This window comes from Apiospora phragmitis, assembly GCF_038363925.1.
Source record: "Apiospora phragmitis strain CBS 135458 chromosome Unknown utg000011l:1.0-3236445.0:1.0-3240683.0, whole genome shotgun sequence".
NCBI lineage: Eukaryota > Fungi > Ascomycota > Sordariomycetes > Amphisphaeriales > Apiosporaceae > Apiospora > Apiospora phragmitis.
The window spans coordinates 282,661-294,765 of NW_027117411.1; the positions used below are offsets into that span (position 1 = coordinate 282,661).

At 52.0% G+C, this 12,105-nt stretch overlaps 6 protein-coding genes across 6 annotated transcripts; 4 read left to right on the plus strand and 2 right to left on the minus strand.

The window, feature by feature from the left end:
* Positions 1 to 2,004: 2,004 nt before the first annotated feature.
* PG994_012895 (uncharacterized protein) lies at positions 2,005 to 2,727 on the plus strand (the record flags this gene model as incomplete). The annotated part of the gene is made up of 1 exon (XM_066864304.1): positions 2,005 to 2,727. One exon carries the CDS (start codon positions 2,005 to 2,007, stop codon positions 2,725 to 2,727), a length of 723 nt encoding a protein of 240 aa, XP_066709265.1.
* A 394-nt stretch (positions 2,728 to 3,121) lies between these two features.
* Positions 3,122 to 4,945, minus strand: PG994_012896 (uncharacterized protein; the record flags this gene model as incomplete). The annotated part of the gene is made up of 1 exon (XM_066864305.1): positions 3,122 to 4,945. One exon carries the CDS (start codon positions 4,943 to 4,945, stop codon positions 3,122 to 3,124), a length of 1,824 nt encoding a protein of 607 aa, XP_066709266.1.
* Positions 4,946 to 5,895: 950 nt separating this feature from the next.
* On the plus strand, positions 5,896 to 7,543 carry PG994_012897 (alpha-1 2-mannosyltransferase; the record flags this gene model as incomplete). Its single annotated transcript, XM_066864306.1, has 3 exons — positions 5,896 to 5,966; positions 6,034 to 6,712; positions 6,770 to 7,543. 3 exons carry the CDS (start codon positions 5,896 to 5,898, stop codon positions 7,541 to 7,543), a joined length of 1,524 nt encoding a protein of 507 aa, XP_066709267.1.
* A 518-nt stretch (positions 7,544 to 8,061) lies between these two features.
* PG994_012898 (uncharacterized protein) lies at positions 8,062 to 8,612 on the plus strand (the record flags this gene model as incomplete). Its single annotated transcript, XM_066864307.1, has 2 exons — positions 8,062 to 8,341; positions 8,410 to 8,612. The coding sequence occupies 2 exons, from the start codon at positions 8,062 to 8,064 to the stop codon at positions 8,610 to 8,612; spliced, it is 483 nt and encodes a 160-aa protein (XP_066709268.1).
* Positions 8,613 to 9,191: 579 nt separating this feature from the next.
* PG994_012899 (uncharacterized protein) lies at positions 9,192 to 9,650 on the minus strand (the record flags this gene model as incomplete). Its single annotated transcript, XM_066864308.1, has 1 exon — positions 9,192 to 9,650. The coding sequence occupies one exon, from the start codon at positions 9,648 to 9,650 to the stop codon at positions 9,192 to 9,194; it is 459 nt and encodes a 152-aa protein (XP_066709269.1).
* Positions 9,651 to 11,292: 1,642 nt separating this feature from the next.
* On the plus strand, positions 11,293 to 11,514 carry PG994_012900 (uncharacterized protein; the record flags this gene model as incomplete). The annotated part of the gene is made up of 1 exon (XM_066864309.1): positions 11,293 to 11,514. One exon carries the CDS (start codon positions 11,293 to 11,295, stop codon positions 11,512 to 11,514), a length of 222 nt encoding a protein of 73 aa, XP_066709270.1.
* Positions 11,515 to 12,105: the final 591 nt, after the last annotated feature.

A 12,105-nucleotide genomic window follows, 5' to 3' on the forward strand; every position in this document is an offset into this window, starting at 1 on the left:
CATGCTCTAAAGCTAAGCATAGGTCCAGTGTGGGCTTCCAGAGCGCCCCTTCCACATCCTGCTCATGTAAACAGTGAAGTACGTCTGACCGAGAGCATTTTGTTAGAGGGAATAAGCATATGATGAAGGGGCAAGATTCGCAGCTTTGTCAGTCAAGTCTCTCTGCAACCGGATTAATTGCTCCGATCATGCTTGCAACCTCGACTACGCTAAAGAGGTAAAACTCCAAGGCCGATCCACCGTTGGCCGGCCATCACACCCTAAGCCTCCCTGTTTGACAGCTAATTACTATCCAGCTATACTTTCACAATGCAAGCCTACAAGCAAGCGGGCACTCACTATGCATGATAGCAAGACAGTTATGGCTTGGCACTTATTAACCAACATCACTTGATCACTCACCAAGCCGTGGGAAAGTGTGAAAGGTGTGTACGGTCTCAACTCCTTCCACAACCTTTGACCACAACTCGGATAGAGAGTCTGTACGTCTTTGTGGAAGAACTGAAGGCAACCTTAGAAATTCATCTCCGCTCTCCGCCCCAGGAGTACGTCGGATTACGTTTCGCTCTGCATCTGTGTTTCAGGCATGTTATACCCGTTATTTTCACGTCGAGCACCACCCTCAACGATCCGGACTTCAGCTCGAAGGCTTCCCTTGGAGTCCAGCACGTCGAGTGGTAGTCAAGGTACTTTAAGAGGCTCTTAATATAACGGAGCGAAGATCTTCCGAAACTGAACCTGGACGGGAACGATGAGGTCCAAATCCCTTTCGTGCGAGCGCAGCGACGGTACGAGTCACCTTTCTTCAGTGTAATGGGACATTGGAACTATTTAGAGGCGCATTACACCTCGCTATGGGTTATGGAAAAACAAAGGGGTCGAATTCAGGGGTTAATAATTCGATATCAACGGAAGAGTCGGAGTAGGTGGCCGAACCACTCACCTTCTCGAACAGCGGGGGATCACCACCGGGTGATATTTGGCTTGATCTGCTTGTATTCCAGAACATAGAAGTTAAGCATGAAACACTATTGGGGGATGTGGCATGTCGAGAACTTCACTCGAGCGTCACCTTGCTAGCAGAAAAGAGGTTGAGTCAAGGGTAATGAGATACGGTTCAGGGACAGTTTTTCATGCATTAGTCGACATGCCACGATATTATAGTATAGCACCCTGACGGCGCCCCTTGTGAAGTCAACATACACAATACTTGCTCATTGGCTGCCATGTGTTTGTAGCAGGTGAGTCGGCCCCAGCAGAAAGCGAAAGTTTGCAAGCTCTATTACCCTCAGACTCAGTGGACATTTGTAATCATGGATTTCTGTTTAAGGTAGCATTTGCTAATTACTTTATTGGGAAATATTAGGCGCTTGGTGGCCATCTTAGCCGGCAGGATGTAGCGTATCATTGCACTGGTTATGAGCACATTGCCTGTTCCTTAAAGATAGTTAACAGAGCATTTCTGTGGCGGATGGCGACATGTCTTCTGTTTCTTGCGCAATCCCAAACATGTGCTCTTAGGTCTTAGGTCACTGGCCACTGCCTTTGAACAGAAACTAACTTGCCTTACAGCATACATGCGACCAGATTACTTATGAATACCTTCATTACCGAATTTGTGTCTGATTTCAATCCAAGGCCACAAAGGTACACCTTATTCCAGGGCATTTGAGAGCTTTCTTTTGCGGCCTCACCACTGGGTGAGTCCACCAAGGCTCGGAACCGACAATTCAACCTCCTCGAGATCCATGGTTACTACTCACTGCACCGAGTTATTATCACACATTCTTTATCGTTATACATTCGGACTTCAAATATAAATTCTATGTCGGTCTATCTTACTTGGGCACTTGCCCTCCTGTCCATCAGACGATCACCAAAAGGCTAAGAACAAGAGGGGTATACCGAAGCGTACTTCGACTACTGATGGTATTACTCAAGACACTGAAGGTCAACGCTGCCATGATCGTATACAACTGGATCCGGGGCAAAGGGAGTGAGACGATGGCGCAGACAATCGACATCATCCCGAGCCCCGAAGACGATGCAGCGGCGGGGACGGTTGAAAACGGCGTTATAACACCACCGGCAACGCCGCCCAGCCGCGATACGATAGCGACCCCTGAGATACGGGACACGAAGAGGGCAGCGGATGGAGCCGTAAAGGCCCCGCCGAGAAAGCCAACCAGGTTCCCTCTATTTAATAGATTGCCCCCCGAGCTGCGTCAAATCATATGGAACATGGCTGCTGAGGAGGGGCAAGACATCGAGCTGAGGCAGGCGTGCCGGTGCAGCTCCAACCCCGGCCGAGTGCACTTCGAAGTCAACATGGAACTTCTCAAAAGGCGGCTCGCTCTGGTACACGCGTGCCGCGAGTCCCGCTGGGTGCTGGCCCCTCGCTTCGACGCGTTCAAATACAACAGACGGGGAGTAGTGGAGGCGCGGGGAGGCTTTCGCTTGAGACCGACTCGTCCAGGGGCCGGGGACATGGAGGGAGACGCAGACATGCCGGAGTTGACTTGGAATATGGATCACGGTTATGTGCCCGTCCTCCTGAGCTGGCGCCACAATGAGCATCCCCACATGCTCGTAGACTGCCGGCAGGACACACTCTACGGGAGATTGAACTGGGGAGACGCCCCTTATTGTGTCACCCGACGCTATGTATCTCGATGTGCCTTTAAGAGACCTGAGGCGCTTCTGGCCCCTGCTTCCGCGCATACGTAACACGTATGGCATTCTGCAGAGTTAAACAAGGGACACACTGGGATATTCAGCATAATCGAGGTCACCGACCAAATAATTGGTGACAGAGCTCCCAGTTTCCAAAGATTTGTCGCTATGAAGACCTCGTGGCGACCTAGAAGCTTATGATCGGCGTAACGCTTAATTCGCTTATTACTATGTGATTGAAGGCGCTCTCCAGCCTATCCGTAGGGAGCATCGTATTAGTTGAACTGAATCCAGCCTTTAGCAACATCACTAGAGCGTAAGAATTATCTCTAATCTCACCTCTTCTTGGTCCTCTCCCACATTCCCGGTTCCGCTAACTGTATGTGAACTCAGGCTCACTTCCCGAGTGTCTTCAGTAACCAACGTAACAATCTTAAGGGCCTTTCTTCTATCCGGATCCTCCTTGCTGAGGAGGCCATTGGCCGTTTTGGGGCGCATTCTGCCCTTGTAGTTGATTCTGTAGTGCCGCGAGAAAAGCGGGATTGTAGAATGCAGCATTCTGCACATTTTGGGTTTGTGGCTGCTGCTGCTGGAATTGAGGGGGCGGCGGCGGGATAAAGTTCTGGGGCATGTTCTGTGGCCAAGAGGGGAACGGGTATGGCGCGGAACCTGCTGGTTGCTGGGCACTGGCGCCTCCGAAGAATTGGGGTAGTGTTGGATATGGACCTTGAGCAAAGTGCGGCTGGGGAGGTGGGGCGGCGAAGTTCGGGAATTGTTGCGGTGATGCTTGCGGCTCCTGACCGTACGACCTCGATGCCTGTCCGGATTCGCCGCGGTGGTATCCACGGCTGCCACGCCCACCTCGGTCATGGGGACGGCCACGCCCTCGGCCTCTGTGATCGCCACGACCGCCACCACGATGAGGTCCGCCGGATCCGTGAGTGAATGGCATAGCAGCAGAAGGTGCAGCGCCTGTGCCGAAGCCAGCAGGCCGGGCCAGTGGTCTATAAGGGCCATCGTCGTCTTCCTCGTCATCATAATTTAAAGAACCGGGATCGGCCGCTGCATGTGACGTGCCATCATGGTACCCGCCGCGACCTCCACGCTTACCGGGTGGGCCATTCGCGCCTCCGGCTTTGTTGGGGTTTCGCGCTCTCTTCTTCTCCTTCAATTCCCTCTTGTACGCCTGTTCCTTCTCGTCATCCGAGAACTCCATCTCGTCCTCAGCCACCTCTTCGTCATGCCAATTGCTTGCATCTGTGCCCTTCATGGCCTTTAAAGGCCCGGTATCGACAAAAGTGGAATGCTCAGGAATGAAGAATATTTTAGACCCAACGGAGATGCCGAAGGACTTGATTTCCTCCTCATTAGTGAAGCGAGCTGTGTAACGAGGTTCGCGCACACTTCCAATGATATTGTCCATGGCGGCAATGACCACCCTGTCCTCGTTGCAAAGGACCGAACCCGTTTCCAGCGCGCGATATTCACCAGTGGCGCTAGACTTGACAACAATGATGCTGTCAACAATGTGCTCGATATGGCCTAGCTCCTCCATTTTGGTTTCGGGCGTGATGGTGACGTCCGGCTTCGGTATCACCTCTTCTGGGATTTCGTTCTTGGTCCGAAGTTGACCGCCAGCGGCGGCTCCTCTACCCCGGCCTTCGCCGTCGTCATCCGATTCAGCCTCCATAAGAATGCGAGCCATGGCCTCGGGGTTCATCAGCGGCTCTCCGTCATCATCGGAATCATCGTCCGAATCGTCAGAGCTGCTGGAATCGGACGAAGACTCGTATGGCGAAGAGTCTTCTTCCCATTCGGGTTCACCATCCTCACCTTGCGTTGCCACTCCATCTGCCGGGGGAGCCTGGGCTTCATGGCTTTGGTCGAGCATCGCCGTGTTCTGCTCAGCTATGGAGGGCTGTGGCTCTGATGCTGTGCTGGTTTCCACGGGGGCGGCGAATGAACCTAGCTGGGCCTCCAAACTTTGGAGTAAAGAAGGCGGACTTGGCGGTGACTCAACTGCCATTGACGAGGACTCATCCTTTTTAGTGGTAGGTTCAGTCGAGTCAACTTCCATAGCTGCGGGTGCCTCTTCTTGGCTGGTTTGTTCCTTTGTCATTTCGTTGTTGCTGGTCAGGGGTTGCTTCTCATTAGATTCCATATTCCTTGGCTCCGTGACAACCTGGTCTTGGGGCATGGCTTGAGCGGGTGACTGTTGTGCTGGTGGCGACAATGTCGAAAGCCCAGGGATCTGGAAGAATTGCGAGCCCATAGCGAAGGCGATCTTGTTGACCAGTTCTAGGGAATAAATTTGTGAAGTCAAGAAGCTAGTGTTTTCTCAACTGGCGCAAGACACCAATGGTTGCAAAACCTCGAAAGGATCTGCACACACACCACCTGAATGAACCTGCTTGGAGGATGAGAAATGAAGAACAAAGTGATCGATGAATCTGCCTGGCTGCGATACTGATGTCCACGGGTTCTAGTAAAAGAGGAATGATGCAAAGGATTGTATCGCGGTGTGAGCCAACCAAGCGGTAGAGATTTGTTATGAAGGTTCTATGTAGCAGGTCAAGAAAAAAAAAAGTACAGTGGGGCCAGCGTTGTTGCCAAAACTTAAGACTTAGCCTTCGGGATACTGCTAGCGCCGGCTGACAAGCCCTGGGCAGCTGCGCAGCTATGGGGCCTTTGGGGCCTGTAGGTTGTTGTGAGCATCGGTGCACCGGTGCCCGGCCGTCATTCTCTGCGTCCCTGTCCGTTGATGCCAGTTCACTTCAGACCGCCGACATGGACATGTCTTCATTACAAGCAGCAGCAGCAGCTCACAAAGTCGGATTCCTACCTCAATTGGTTTTATTAAGCCAAGACAAGTATGAAACGGCAGACTGCGACCGACTGAGCCTGCCGTATACCGTATGTCAAAAACAAAAACATCCTGGGGTAGGTGCCATCTCGAAATAGTTCTGGTCTCGGGTTTATCTGAATCAGATTGATCAATCAACAGTCTGGCATTTTTGGTGGGTACGGGTACAAGTACCAAGTACCATCACCGAGCTCCAGCTTCACGTCATTATTGCCCGAATGCGCTAAAAGGACCCTGGCGAGCCTCACCAAAATTCCCAGCTCAGCTGTCTGGTGTGGGAGCTGTGAGGTGACAACTTCCCACCAAAACACCACCAATACCTCGCTGCCAACCATTGCACCATATTGCAATCCCACACCATGACGCCGCCGGCAGGAGAAGCAGAACAGCGGGAGTTTGTCCATCCAACGGCAAGCCATGCTAAGAAGAAGTAGGTCATTGTGTCTCTTACCATCAATCTGTTGATTGCCCCGCTAACGAATGCCCTCAATGCCCAGACGACCCTCAGCTTTCGCCATGGAACCCATCACGGCCTTCTACATTTTCCTCGGTGCCAACATGATCTCGGCCCTCTGCGCTCCCATCCAAGACTGCGACGAGACCTTCAACTACTGGGAACCCACCCACTACCTGTCCCACGGCTACGGTCTTCAGACCTGGGAGTACTCACCCGACTTTGCCATTCGAAGCTGGCTCTACATCAGCCTCCACGCCATTTTCGGCAACATCCGACGTCTCTTGCCTCAGTCAACTAAGCTGGGCGAGTTCTACTTTGTACGATATGTCTTGGCTTTCGTATGCGCGCTATGCCAGGTCTTGCTGTTCCGCGTCGTGAGCTTCACGCTCAATGCTCGAATTGGCCTCTTCTTCCTGATCGCGACCGTCATTTCACCTGGTAACTTCCATTCGGCCACCGCATACTTGCCGTCCAGCTTCGCCATGTACATGTCTATACTGGGAGCAGCGGCTTTCATGAACTGGCGGGGCGGCCTGAAGACATCTCAGGGAATCTTCTGGTTTGCGGTCGGTGGTGTTATTGGGTGGCCATTTGCTGCAGCCCTTTGCGCCCCTTTCCTCCTCGAAGAGGCGATTTTCGCATTAATGAGTGATAAGGAACGGCTCTTCGAGGCTTTCATTCGCCTCGGACGCGGAGCTGTGGCTACCGTTCTCCTACTTGTCAGTACATTAGCACTTCCTCGTCGTTCTAGCTTCATGCTAACAGTTGTTTCTTAGGTCGGAGATGGTACAATCAACTGGTTCTTCTATCGCAAGTTCGAGATCGCGTCGTGGAACATCGTCAAGTACAACCTGTTCTCTAAGACTGGTGGCCCTGACCTGTACGGCACAGAGCCATGGACTTTCTACTTCCGAAACTTGGCCATCAACTTCAATATTTGGTTTGTCCTTGCGCTTCTTGCCCTGCCACTCTTCCTTCTCCAGAAGGTGTTCTCTACACGCCACCATGGGTTCCAGTCAGGAATGCGCACAATCATCTTCCTTATGCCTTTCTACATGTGGCTGGCCATCTTCAGTTTACAGCCCCACAAGGAAGAACGCTTCATGTATCCGGCTTATCCATTCTTGACTCTCAACGCTGCCCTGGCATTGCACATTATCCTCAATGCTTTCGGGCATACTGATCCCAAGTCTCTTATTGGTCGCATCCCTGCGCGTCTCAAGCTGTTCGCCGTCACCTTAACTCTGTTCTTATCCCTGGATCTTGGCGTGGCGCGCATCGCCGGACTGTACACTGCTTATTCGGCCCCCTTGAAGCTGTACACGCCCTTGGGCGCCGGCGTGTCCGGGCAGCAGGGAGTCGGTGGTCGGGGTGATTTCGTCTGTCTTGGAAAGGAGTGGTATCGATTCCCCAGCTCCTACTCTCTCCCGCGCGATATGCACGCCAAGTTCATCCGATCCGAGTTCCGCGGGCTGTTGCCAGGTGAATTCTCCGAAGCGCGCGTTGGCTTTGGGTTCTCCGGGGGACTTGGCTCCCCACGAGCGGCATGAATAACCGCAATGAGGAAGACATGGGCAAATATGTCGACATCCGACAGTGCTCCTTCCTGGTCGATACGCAATATCCTGAGCGCGGTGGACCGCTCCCGCCAACGAGCCAGACTACGTAGCCGATGAGCAGAATTGGGATGTGGTCAAGTGTGTTCCATTCCTCGATGCGGAGAAAACGCATTGGCTTGCACGAGTCCTCTGGGTGCCGGAATCCAGCCTCGTGCCTGAGCGGTTCCGAAGACGTTGGGGCCAGCATTGTCTGCTGCAGAAAAAGAAGTGAAAGGGGGGGAGTTAAATACTATAGTCATCACGTCTTGCCTCATTTTTACCCGTGTATATATTGATAGCCTTCTTCCAAAATCAAATACGCAGGGACCGATTATGGTTTCCCAAACTACCAAGCAGTCTTTTAAAGGCTGTAAAGCCCCTGTGATATGATGCACACGTGAGTCGGCAAGATCCATGCTCATGTCGACTTCACCATTTTCAAAGTTCATTTGACATGAAAGACGAACGAGATGAACTGGCCCAAGGCCACGGGCAGCCACGGGTTAACCTGCCACCTGGGGGCAACCCAAAGGTTCCGTGACGGTAACCCGAACAGAGCAGGAGGAGCCAACCCCAACGATCGTGAGGCACCTGACCCGAATGTCAGTGCCAAGCAGTTCGCCCAAGCATTTGCCAACCTGTTCCGGGCGGCCCCGGTCGTAAACGCTCTGAAAGCATTTACCACGATGACGACCGAGATGGCTCTGGACCAACGACGCCATCGTGGGGCTGACGATTGGAAACTTCGTAGTGTTGGTTTCTCCAACCGGATTTGGATCCATCTTTCGGAGGATCGGACAATGCAACGATCGGCACAGAAGTATACTATCGTAACGTATGGAACTTCCTCGACTCGGTCAAGGAAAACATCGGAAACAATGAATACCGATTGGAAATGTTCTTGGCCGACTTTCGGCAGTTGTTACGAGGCGCGGCCTTGACCTGGTACAACACGTTGGGTGACGAACAAAAGCTCAAGATGCTTCGCATACAACACAATTGTGTCCCAAAGGTCTCATAATTGGTAGCATCTCGTTCTCCATTAATGTGATACTGGTTCAATATCAAACATGAAATTATTACTGGTAAGTTCAGTGTACTCGGCGACTAGAGACTTAATGTTGACCAACCCATCCGCCGTATACGGCCAACAACCATTTACGGACTACTAACAGACAGTGATCATTCGCTCGACAAGGTACCTACATGTGTCTCATCCATATCATTATTCTATCGGTCCTACGTCAACCCGACTCATCAAAGTGGCCCATGGCCGATCCTCTCACGGCATTAGACAACAGGCTCGGTCCCTCCAACTCAAGACCATGTACCGCATGCTCGAATACAATACGGATGGGGCTAGTGTGCCAGATCGTGTCAAGTATGCGGTAATACAATAAGTCTCTCATGTCTCGGTGCTGAGCCCAGGCACCCGTCAAATACCTTTGCGACAGCGCACGTGTGATGATGGTTGCTGTTGTGTTCTGTGAGGCACATACTACTGCCATGGCTAGCACACTCGTCAGAGTAGTCTGATACCGAGATATGTCCAATGGCCACACGGAGCCAAGGTTGCCTTTATTACGACCACGGCAGAAAATCAGGAGGTCGTGGGCTTCCTCTCTACCCGGGTATCGTTCTGTTGGTCGGATGCAGGGTTGTTTTCGCACAACTTGGGCCAGCCGTTCTCGTCGATCTCTAGATCGTTACCGCGCTGGATCTTTCCTCTTTCTACGAGCCCGTCCAACAGTTCATACATAGTCTGAAGTGTCGACAAGGTCGACGGGTCGCTAGGGACTTGCTGTCTGTGACGCTCGCCGGTCTCGATTACTGTGGACTGCCAAGGTGAGGGTCCGAATCTGTCAAACGAACGGACGAAGCTCTCGCGTTCGTTTCTGCTTCGTTTCGGAGGCTGCACGGTGCCGGTTGTCTTCTCAGAGGCATCGACGCGACGCTTGGTGCCACTGTTGGGGGTCGTCGACTCGGGTACCTTGCCTTTGCTGTCCCGGGGCAACTTCATGCGAGCGATTGCCTTTATCGTTTCGTCCTGTTTCTCCATCACGGTTTTCAACGCCTTGCGGGTAGTCCTTACCCTGGATCGCACCCGGAGAACAGGCCGACTCCGAAGCGTCGGCTTCCTTCTGGACACCCTCTGGGACCGGAAGACTCTTGTCGATAAACCTTTCGACGATGGAATCCCAGCCGGCTGATTCGTGGTATTTTACCTTCTCATCTAAGTTTTGCTTAGCCATGTGGTACTCGAGGAACGGCAATGCAAGGTCGGCCTTCAATCTCAAAATTGGTTTGTGGCTACATCTGGTAAGCTTGTTCTTATTTCTGGTTCGTTGCGCCCCCGCGTACCTTATCACTTCAATATGTGCCTTGGTCGCCACGGCGGCAGATGATGACGCCTCTCCATTGCTGGAACCGATGCTGTTGGGAAGCATTCGGTCATGTTTGGGTCCTGCGTTGTCTGTGCCGGTTGTCTTTTGCCTGGGGCAGTCGGCGGTAACGGTTGTATTAACCATGATATGAGAAGTGTTATGTGAGTGTAGGAGCAAAGGGAGCGTAAAATACAAGGAGAGATGTGACGACAACTTGATGTTGGAGAAATCGTGTAGCAGTCGTAGTCACAAAATCCTATCAGCTTCATCCCCCTTCACTCCGGCAACTATATGATTGCCAGGGACAGTTGGATTGCCGAGGAAGCGACTTTTCAAGATAAACGTATTGGTTGTTGGCAGTAATGTGTAATTATTATTCTGATCATGAGCCAGGGGTAAACCCTTCCTTCTCTCTAACATTCTGACTCAGTCCACCTTTCTTAATCACCTGGTCTTCCCGACTACCAATCCTCAGGATTTTATCTACTAGAAGTACATGCATTTAGGCATACCGCTACTGTTTCTATCCTCAGTCCATACCCTCATCTCCCCTGTTTCCCTTAGCCCCTAGTACACTGGCGATCATCCTCAGCACCCACCACATCACACACCCTCATCATGTCTGTCTTCTATTCCAAGTTCATCAAAGAGCGTGTTGGCAACAGTTCCGTCTCCGGTAACCATAATGTCGTCTCTATCAGTCGTGATGAAAAGGAACAAACCACTCGTCGCTCACGGGAGTTTTTGAAAATAAGGCTGCCGTCGATGAGCATGTGGGTAGCAAATCTGACCCCGAGCCCAGCAATGAGACTTGTCACTTCAATGGCCGTCGATGAAGACAGACGTAATGATGAGAGCCCCAAGTATGACACCGAAAGCAACGAGGGGCTTGTTATCTGTAAGAATATTGTAGCAGCCCGCTCTGAAGATCACCAGGTAGCAAACTTAAAACAAGCACTTGACAAACCCGAATTCACTAATAAGCATCACTTAAGTTTTCGGGAATGCTCTAATGAACATTTCCTTACGTATCGGGTTTTCTGAATCTTTTCCTGCGATCTAGATCTCATTTCAACTTACTCGATGCTCAAGACGGTCTCTCCAGTGATGCCAGTATAAGGGTTCTTTCCTCCGCGACCATCTTCATAGCGTGATGGAGCAGCTCCCGTCCCACGATAAATCCTCATCCCCCAAACTTGGGACTCCTACGTCAGTCAACCTGTGGATGTTTGGGCAGGTAGACCGCACCGGCCAGTACCCAGTACCCCCTCAGGCGCCTGGCGCCGATCGCAAAACGTGGAGATCTGGACCCGCAGCATGCTCGAAAAGGGCAGAAATGCGACCACAGTCTTCTTCCTCCAGAAACTCCGCGTCTCGCGCCGCACAGAGAACAGCAACGGGCTCGAGGACGCCCCAGGCGCTCGTGGGCCAGGACGGTACCCACGGAGCCACCAACGACGTTGTGTTCCTATATGGGAGCCGACCGAGAACGTTGGCCCTAAGTATGATCGGCCGCGTGGCCCAGGACCGAGCCACTAGCCAGGAGAGGGAGTATGTAGTCGAAGTAGGACGATCACAACATACTCAGATAATTCTCATCCGCGGAGGGAGGATACTACAAGTCCTGCATTGTTCTCTACGTAGACTAAAGTCGATCTTCGACCCGACCATTTTAGAGCCTTTGGTGTATAGATGATACCTCAACCAATCGCATGTGTCCAATAGAAAGCAAATCTGCCGGTGAAGAAGGATCAGAACAACAGTAATTGCGACTGCGATCGGGAATCCTTTCAGTCCATGGCTTCCAACTGGCCCAGAGTATCAGACTTGAGGCGTCAAGGCTGAACTAGACCGCTTCTTTGGCGTTGCTTTATCGTCGAATCATATATCCTAACCTTGCAGTCTTAACGTCTGGGCACCGTCCTTATTCCTGCATGGCGCCGGTTCCGGCATCGCACTTTGTGGCATTTCCTTTGCTATGAGATCGAAAAAAGTTGTGTATGTTATGGAGAAGGCGGGACGAGTCTCGAGAGCCGAGCGTGCATGCCCAAGCAGCAATGCGGATCGCGCACGCGCAAGTCAAGTTTGTTTGGCTTCCGTTCGGCGCAAACAGGGCACGAAATACCAAAT